Below are 9,876 nucleotides of genomic sequence, written 5' to 3'. Positions count from 1 at the left end.
GAACTCGTATATTAAGTAAGAGTTATAATACAGAATTCTTTTTATAAATCTGTTCGAAACTACCACCAATGCTTACCATTTCCCGCGTTTTGTTTGGGACAAGATGTCGGGCCACACGTTGGAGCAAACATTAAAAGAAGCGCTCATTGAAAGCCTTACAGCTATTCTTTCGCCAGATCATAATACCCGAATCAATGGGGAAGAACAAGTGAAAGCGTTGGAAGTCACTGAAGGTTGTTTCAAAGTTGCAAGAAAAATATATATTGAGTAGATTTCGGACATAATATTTTTCGGACATTTATGGTATTTCATCTTGTGACTTTTGAAATAATGGATACCAAACATGTGTATTTGTTCACAACCTCTAGCTAAACCTTGCGCATTGATATTTATTTGTCTCTTTAGTAATTTGATAAAACTAATTTACTTAGATGCTTGGCTTTCAGAATTCGGAGTGCATCTTGCACAGCTGACAGTTGACAGGAATGGCCCTCTTGCAATCAGACAGCTTGCTTCAGTGCTTCTCAAACAATATGTTGAGGCCCATTGGTCACAGCAGTCGGACAAATTTCGCATACCAGAAGCATCACCGTCTGTATGTATAATTCATTATAAAGCTCCTATTAAATGGATCTGCAGGGCTCAGCCTAGGTTCAAACTTGAGGGAGAAGTGACTTCTCCCTGAGCTGAAATTAGGGAGAAGTGAGGCCACTAGAAGGAGAAGTGATTTCTGTTCAGCGTTTAATAAAATTTTCCCTTGTTTTATACCCCTCATTACACCAAGCCTTAGTATCATCATCAATGACAAACAAATACTATTTTCAAATTCAATAAATCCTTACATATTAAGTCACAAATATCAATTCATACAAATAAAACTTATGATTTCCATGTGCATCATAAAAATAAACAGTACTTTAATAATGCAATGACAATCCAAACCCTATTTACATCATAATGTACATGATAATTAGTCAGTGATTTTTTTCACCCAATTGGGAACAGGTCCGGTACCAATGCCATTGGAAATTCTTCGCGTCATGAAATCACCAAATTGTGGTAAAAACGAGTCTTAACAAAACACAATCTTAATGCATGGGACATATAGTATATCTATTACTGTTTATCCGAATTGTATACATATCCCAAATATGTACACTTGAGAATGCCTTACCTGTTTCATTTAATAATCCAAATGTTCCTTGTTGTTATCTGGTTTAACAAACCTTATTACACGTACAGTACACTCCACGCGTTTTCCCCAATTTCCCTCCATACTCCGCGGGTTTCGACCTGGAGGGAGATAAAGAAAATCCCGCTATACGCGGCGTTTGCATGATTTTGGACGCGGCGGTTAACGATCGGCAAAACTGATAAGCCGACGCTGCGGCCCTCGGCTTCGGCAACGCGGGGGAAACTCCGCGTTTAACGAGATAACGATCAATTTAATTTTGTTTGACTTCATGATTTTCAAATAAAATTACATTTATTACAAGTTCATACATGTACGTGTACATGTAGTATAATATTTACAATTAAAAAAAACAACCAAGATAGATCGATCCCGACGTGGTTGTAGAAGTAGTTGTTGTTGTATAGAAAACTCATTGATTTACGACACACAAAACGTCGTCTTTTAACTATTACTTACCAATTAATATAAACACAGTTTGCAACATTGTTTTTATTTTGATAATTTAATCCAAAGTTTTCATGTTAGCAGCTGATTTTCTATACTGAACATGTATACAAATGACCAAGGACCCTACAAATCTCGCAAATCTGTGTGAATTGACAGTTTGATGTAATCAAAGAAAAGCCGCTTCCTGTCTAAAGGCATATCTTACTCAAGTAAACACGTTCAACGAATGCACAAGGAATGGTTTTAATTGTCGGAACAAAGTTAATTCTCTGCTCGCTAATGCATTGATTTTCTCTTTGTTTGTAGGTTATTCCATTGATTGCTAAAAGGTGGTAACTATTGAGTTGATAATTGCATTTAGTATTCACAGTTGTCTTCTTGTTGCGTCGACATTCTAAACAATGTTTACCAGTAATTATGGACCAAATCGGCAGAGTGACATTCACACATGTTAATCCCTTTTGTCAAAACATCGCAGACAGCAGTCTACACAATAGGTCAGTAGACAAGCTTTGCGTGTTTTCATAACGTCAAACACTTAAAATCCAGTTCCGCCCAGATGTCTTCTTTATTCAGTTTACAGTACAATAAGTGTTAAAATAATTACTCTACTAAAATACCGTAACGATAAAGATTCGGCGTGTTCGATTTGAAATTATTTTAGAGGAAATATCAACTTATTCGCGATATAATTTCGTTAATAAATACCAAAGAAACTTTTAACCGAAATCAACAAAATTCAATGTTCTCTGCGCTACAAAGTTTGTATAAAAAAAAATCAATACACGCACGCTTTGCAGGAGTATACATTGTACCTTGACCTTGTACATTGCAGCATAATTTTCGCGCGCTTTTGTCGGGAAATATACGTGTAACTGTATATTGGAAGCATTTGTAAACGTCGTGTTAACAATTAAAAATTGTAGTGTGTTTCGGATTACTAATTATTATTCTCATTTGGAAATTTTAAGAACGGAAAGTGTCTGCATTTACCGACTAGCCTAAAGTAATACACGCCGCGGGAATTAGCGAACGCGGCGTAACGCCGAGCGTTTTATCGAGTTCACCTCGCTCTTCCAACGCCGCGTGAACACTCGCTAGCAGAAAAAACCCCGCGGAGGGAGCGCGTTTTTTGGGGAAAACGCGTGGAGTGTACTGTACATGTTTGTTAAATCCAGTTAATGCTTTCTCCATTATTGAATCACCATTACTTGTTATTTGAATCGCCAGCTTTGAATTGAACGCGGGTTTAATGTTACAATACATCTGCCATTTGCAATGTCGAAGGTCATGAGTCATGACGAAGCAATTTTATTCTACTCGGATAATTTATATCTAATCGAGGAAATGTGTTTTCTCAATGTCTATTGTGGTGACATATTGTGTAGTATTAGGACGTGTTAGTATAAAAATGAACTGTGATTCCAGTTTTTATAAGATGGGTGTTACTCGTAATTATCGGTTGATTAACAAACTGACAAAACTTGCTGGACTTTTACAGTAGTGGATCTACGTAATTAATAGACCTTTGATCAATTTGTTTTTCTTTAATAAGTTTTCCGACTTTCTTTAACTGTGCCGTCTGCCAAAAACCTGTAATTATCGAATGGTCAATCAATTATCACGTAATCATTAAACAACTTACAGCACGCGCAAAGAGGTTGCGGGATATAAAATAAAGTCATTTACGTATGGATACGGTAGATAAAATTATGGAAATTAGCACCACAGTTTGCACGGGTGGGTTGTTAGTTTTCGTTTATATGGTTATGAATTAATGTCTGACAAAATAAATTGCACATCGACTGGATAATTAGTGTTTATGAGTTTTGAAACACGAAACAAGTAAACAGTAGAACATACAAGAATAAATCGTATTAATATTTACTGTTGGGAATGTGTTGCGCCTGTAAACTTTTTTGAGCGTAAATACATGTCTATAACGACGTCATTTCATCGCTCGGGTAAACTACTGCATATGTATATACAATGTGCGCGTTCTCATTGGTAACTATCGATGTTAATGTACCGCTTAACTCCGCCTGCAAGGCGTGTACTAATTGGGCTTGCAGAATAGAGAACTATCCAAACTGTCGGCGAAATGACACGCTATGATCTTTTGATCTAAACCGTTATTGTTTGGAAGGAATGCCCATGTATGCTAGTTGCCTGGATAAGCTTTCACAGCAGTCGATCTTTTGCTGTGATAATAAACTGATAACATAACAAGCGTCATCGGTGACTTTATGACATGTAAAAATAGAGAATTTTTAGATGAAAAAGTTGAGAGAAAAAAACGTCGATGTTGTAAAAAAAGAAGGCGAAGTCAACTTCTCCTTCAAGTAATTTAAGGGCGACATTATTATGTCCCGGGCGAAGATGTCGCCCTCACGGCCGAGCCCTGGATCTGGTTGTATGATTTTAAAAATATGAATCATTTAAACAGATACAATGTGGAAAGTGCATTTAAAAGATTAAGGGTAATACAATTAACAGACTACCATAGCAGCATTTTTTTTGCTCAATTGGGAAAGGAAATGGTACAAGCCCAATTGGGAAATGCGGGCGAAAACCCCTGAAATTGGGAAAATTCGCGTCATGAAGTCTTCATATTCACATTGGGAACTTGGTGTATTTGAAATTTTTCTCCCAAATACTTTAAAATGTATAACTTAATATTGTCAATATTATATTTACTTAGTTTAAAGCCTTAGAGCTGCATATGGAAACAAACTAAATGTTGCATTTAATTTATTTATTCTTTTTTTGAAGAAACCTTTAATTGGCATTTTTTTACTACAGCAATTGGGAAATTTGTAGTTTTTTCATAATTGGGAAAGTGATGTTTTCCTGTACTTTATAAAGAAGGAAAATATCCCAGCATAGCGACTCACTTTTATTCTGTTTCAATATAAAGAACATGAGAGGTTTCTTACAAAATTTAGTGTTAGCAAAAAGTTTAGGGGCCATGTGCAGATATGTTAACTTATATCCTTAATTGATACAAGTTTTTAATTTGATTAATTATGTCCCCCACCACTATAGTGGGGGACATATTGTTTTTGCCCTGTCTGTTGGTTGGTTGGTTGGTCTGTTTGCGCCAACTTTAACATTTTGCAATAACTTTTGCTATATTGAATATAGCAACTTGATATTTGGCATGCATGTGTATCTCATGGAGCTGCACATTTTGAGTGGTGAAAGGTCAAGGTCATCCTTCAAGGTCAAATGTAAAAAAACTAAATCAAAGCGGCGCAAAAGGGGACATAGTGTTTCTGACAAACACATTTCTTGTTTTGAAATTATTTACATAGCAATAGTTAACAAGTATACCAATTAATAACCTTACAGTCTAAAGCAGAAATTAGAAAGATATTGCCCATGGGACTGAATGAGTCAATCAGCAAGGTTCGGTCCAGTGTGGCGTACGCAGTGTCAGCCATTGCTCACTGGGATTGGCCCGAGGCTTGGCCAGACCTCTTCCAGATTCTCATGCAGGCCTTGACCAGTGGAGACACAAACGCAGTGCATGGTGCTATGCGAGTACTAGCAGGTGAGACATATTTATGTCAATCTAAGGAGAAAAAATTGGAGCTGAGCTGTGGGCAACTTTTGTTGATACTTCAAATATTTAAAGAGATAAAATTTAGAGTAAGTGTAAAGAGAAGCATGTTTTTTTTTTTTGGGGGGGGGGGGGGTTCTTTTGGATTATTTTTCTACATAATTTAGATGGTTTTATTTTCCAGTCGGGAATCATGAAAGGAAAATCAGTATCTTTAATGGCAATAAGTTTATGTAGTGAGAAAACACAGGGATATGATTATGCGTTGAGAAATATTAAGATTACATGCCCACCTATTAGCATTAGTGTTTGTTTCATGTCATCACTTCCATGGAGACTGGCAAACCATTCATGTAGCTAAATAATGCCCAGCTGCCAAATTTTTTTAAATTGCTAATGTTGTTTTTTTTGCTGTTTAGAATTCACTCAAGATGTCACAGATCTACAAATGCACCATGTTGCTCCAGTGATCCTTCCAGAGATGTACAAGATATTTATACAGCATGAGGTGCGGCTTTACATTCTGTTTGAAATTTCAAATTTCACCATTATGAAATTGTCTTTATAGAATAGATTAGATGCCAGTTGAAAACTGTCCATATAATTAATCAATAAAAGCTATTGTTAGGTAGCGGTTACTCAGGGATTTCAATAGACGCAGAAACCTGCGATTTGATGCGAGCAAATTAAAAATGACTCGTTTTTGACGCAACCCTTTTTTCTGCTGTGCGTCATTTTAATGCATCGAAAATTAGACCCGTGCGTCAGTCAGTTAACATATCGAGTTCCATGGTAATAAATCCCGCTGTGCTTCTCATTGAAATTAATGTATCAGAATTTGAAACTCGGTCTATAATCGAGAGAATACCCCGGGCATTGTTTATCTTATCTCATCTCTTCCAATACACATGTCACCGTCTAAATAGTGGGTGCGCACTAACTGGGTAATTAGCAGCCGTGATTATGTGATAATTGGTTGACCATCCGATAATTGCAGAGTTTTTTGCAGACTTTGCAGACGGCAAGGTTAAAGAAAGTCGGCAAAAATATAGAAAAAACAAAATTGATCAAAGGTCTATTAATTACGTAGATCCACTATTCAGTCCAGCGAGTTTTGTCAGTTTGTTTATCTACCGATAATTACGAGTAGCACCCATATATCTTATATCAACTGGAATACCAGTTAATTTTTTTTATACTAACGAGTCATAATACTACACATAAACATTGAGAAAACACATTACTTCGATTATATATAAATTATCCTTGTAGAATTAAATTTCTACGTCATGACTTTCGACATTGTAAATCGTTGACGTATTGTAAATTAAATTATAACCCGCATTTAATTCAAAGCTGGCAATCCAAACTACAAGTAATGGTGATTCAATAATGGAGAAAGCATTAACTGGAATTAACAAACAATTGATAAGGTTTGTTAAACCAGAAAACAAGAATGAAAATTTGGATTATTAAATTTAAACTACTACAGGTAAGGCATTCTTAAGTGTACATATTTCGGACATGTATAGTGTTCGGATAAACAGTAATAGATATACTAGATGTTTCATGCATTTAGATTGTGTTTGTTACAAAAGCTATCATAGGGATGATGATAATATAATGAAGATAAATATGTGATGAAAAGATGCTATCATATATCTTAAATTACTTAAAGGTGTTAAAAGACTTAAATGTGTTATGATGAAGTAGATTTTAATTAGCATTTATTGTTTTTACAAATAAACAAAGTATAGTGATAGAAATAATAAAAGTTGTGAAATGAAAAACTTAATGTGGATATTGTTGGCACAAATTATTTATGTTTTGTCATTATCTTTGTGTACCATTAAAAAATGTTGTGTTTTGTATCATGGTATTGTTATTTAATAAAGCAGTATAACTTTTTAAGATATTGTGTTACTCTTAGAGCATATGTTTATAAAAAAAAACATGAATAATACAGACAAAAAACACAATAAACGCGCTTCGAAATTGACCCCAGCATTTTTCAATTTGACTCCTCAAAATTTCAGTCCAGGGGTCATTGACTCCTGGTTTTTAAAATCTATTGAAATCCCTGGTTACTCAAAACTGTGTGTTCCTTTTATATGTCAGCTTTTTAGACTAGCTCACAAATTTACTGCTGAACAATAAAGTCTTACCAATTATGACCTTTAGCTAGGTTTTTATGCCCCCGAAGGAGGGCATATGGTGATCGGAGCGTCCGTCTAACCGTCCGTCTTTCCGTCACACCTTGCATGTAGGTTTTGCGTTTAGGTTTCGAAATGCTCATTACTTCTATGTCCCTTGAGATTTAACCTTCATATTTGGTATGCATGTGTATATGGACAAGGCCTTTCCATACGCACAAAAATTGTGTCCCCTGTGACCTTTACCTTGAACTTAGGGTCCGCGTTTAGGTTTCAAAATCTGCATTTAGGTTTCGAAAATGCTCATAACTTCTATCAGGCTTTTTCCACCCTATGCCAAGGGTCCGAAATTCGGCGCCATTCCCAATGCAAATATGGTGTGTTTTTTTCCAATTGAATTTTTTTTTCCCAATTCCAAAAAAAAAATTTTTTTTTTTTTTTTTTTTTTTTACCTTAAAATATATAAGTTAACCTGATCCGGTGTAGAAAATAGAAAGTGTTGCATAATTAAATTATCTGTTGCCTTGAATTTGTTTTAAAAACTATAAAATATGTTAATAATTATTTAAGACTTTCCTTATTTTCCTCAAAATCCGGCGCTTCGCATGATTTTTTTCACCTCAAAAAAGGCCAGGCCTTTTCCCCAAATTCAGATTAAAAAACCTGAAGTTATCTCACATGTTCATAATTCTTTGTAAAATTTTAATAATAAGTTATCAAAATAGTCGTTATTTACCAGTTAACGGCTTCGTTGAAATATAAGAAACACTATTTACATGCGATAATTTTTCCCAATTGAGCCAATTTTGCGAATAATTTTTTTCCCAAAATGGGTGTTTTCACGATGCGAAATTCCCAAAATTCCAGTGTGGCGTATTCCCAAAATGGAGCGGAAAAAGCCTGTCTATCAAAGCGTTTATAGGGGGCATATGTCATCCTATGGGGACAGCTCTTGTTTAATGCTTAATTCAATACAATTATTTAGAAGTCTTTTTCCTTCAGGTCTTTAGCATTCGGACGCGTTCTCGAGCAGTTAATATTTTCAACATTTGTGCAGGAATGATCGCAGCTATGGATGAATTGAAGAAGGTAGTTGTTGAAGTTTTTATTTTGCTTCTTTAATTCTACAAATTGAAAAAAATGCATGAACCTTTAAATTAAGTTTCCCATTCCAACCTTGCTATTGCTTTTGTAATTGTTCACTGGATGTAAAAAAGAAGTTTGGTAATACAAACTTTTTTCTGACAAGGTCTGAAGACTTAACTTCCCAATATGTTTTTTCCAATCTTAAATGTGTAAACATACAAATACTAAATGATTCCTTAAGATGTGTTATTGAGTTTGAATCAATATTATCTCAGGGTCTAGCCAAACAGCTGCTGTTTCCAGTGCTTCCACAGTTCACAGAGGCATTTGTACAAGCCCTGGTTGTTCCAGATGGCCTGTCTTCAGACAGTGGGCTCAAGATGGAGGTTATGAAGGTAACACTTCTTGTTTCAAGTAGTGCTTATTGTGAAATGATACAACAGGGGTTTTTCTGCCTACTTTGGGAAAAGGAGTCTTACCAAATTGGGAATTTTTTATCGACAAAATTGCCCATTTTGGGAATTTTTGTTTCGTGAAACGGCTCTTTTTGGGAAAAAAATTGAACTAATCATGCTAAAATAAGTCTGTGGTTTAACAATTTTCTTTATATAAACACATGCAAAACAAACACTGCCCAAACACAAGTTACAGCAACATTTTTGGCCGAGCTAAAATAGAGCCATGGGTATTTCATTTCATACTTTAATGTATTAAGTGACGATTGAACTACAACTTTCTTACAAGGCTCTGAGCATTCAGTTGCCGATTTTGTGATTGACGGCCCTGGCATTACTTCTGTTGCTGTTACATTTTGCTGCGTATCGTCCGAGCCTGTCTGTTCAGGGTTACTCGCAGCAGTAATTTCGGAAGATTCTGAGCGTTTCGAAAACATCGATGATTTTGTTGCACATCCTTTAGCGTCTATTTTTTGTGTTTTTTTAATGTAATATTTACTATTGTGCGAAGCCATGATTGAAAATAAGCGTCTACAGATATGGTATAGAATGTGTATTGTGCGGCTCTATATACTCTTGTATAATGCGGAACAGTTCGAATGTCATCGCTGAGAGTAAATGCATCCGGCAAATACACCAAAAAATCTGTGTCACTAAAGGCTTTATTACGTCACGAATGATGGGAAGTCACTCTTTCAATAAAAATTATGTTTACTTTTTATGATTTTTGAAGATTTTATTTTTTGGAATTGGGAAAAATGATATCAAAATTCAATTGGGACTGAGTCTGTTTGCTTTGGGAATGCCTCCGTTTCCCGGAGGCGCAGACAGTGCTGAAAAACCCCTGTACAATAAAAAATTTCTAAACAAACAATGCCATTGTTTCATATTATGTGAACTTACTCAGTGCTGTATATTTGGGGAACAATACTTTGGCGATTCTGTGTCTGAAAAACAAATGACATTGTGGACAAATGA

The 9,876-nt window shown here is 35.4% G+C and overlaps 1 protein-coding gene across 4 annotated transcripts in view; it reads left to right on the top strand.

The window, feature by feature from the left end:
* Positions 1-64: 64 nt before the first annotated feature.
* LOC127880258 (importin-9-like) overlaps positions 65-9,876 on the top strand; it is a 67,776-nt gene continuing 57,964 nt past the window's right edge. For 3 of the 4 annotated variants that reach the window (XR_008049489.1, XM_052427590.1, XM_052427577.1), the window contains exons 1-6: positions 65-233; positions 447-595; positions 4,994-5,195; positions 5,624-5,712; positions 8,360-8,446; positions 8,719-8,838. Coding sequence is in view for 3 of the 4 variants with exons in the window: in XM_052427590.1 (XP_052283550.1) it covers positions 104-233; positions 447-595; positions 4,994-5,195; positions 5,624-5,712; positions 8,360-8,446; positions 8,719-8,838 (777 nt within the window). In the remaining variant the exon portion in view is untranslated. The remainder of the gene's footprint in view (positions 234-446; positions 596-4,993; positions 5,196-5,623; positions 5,713-8,359; positions 8,447-8,718; positions 8,839-9,876) is intronic. The other variant, XM_052427600.1, reaches the window with a different exon arrangement.

The sequence above is a fragment of the Dreissena polymorpha genome, chromosome 1 (assembly GCF_020536995.1).
Source record: "Dreissena polymorpha isolate Duluth1 chromosome 1, UMN_Dpol_1.0, whole genome shotgun sequence".
NCBI lineage: Eukaryota > Metazoa > Mollusca > Bivalvia > Myida > Dreissenidae > Dreissena > Dreissena polymorpha.
This window is presented reverse-complemented; position numbering and strand designations above follow the sequence as displayed.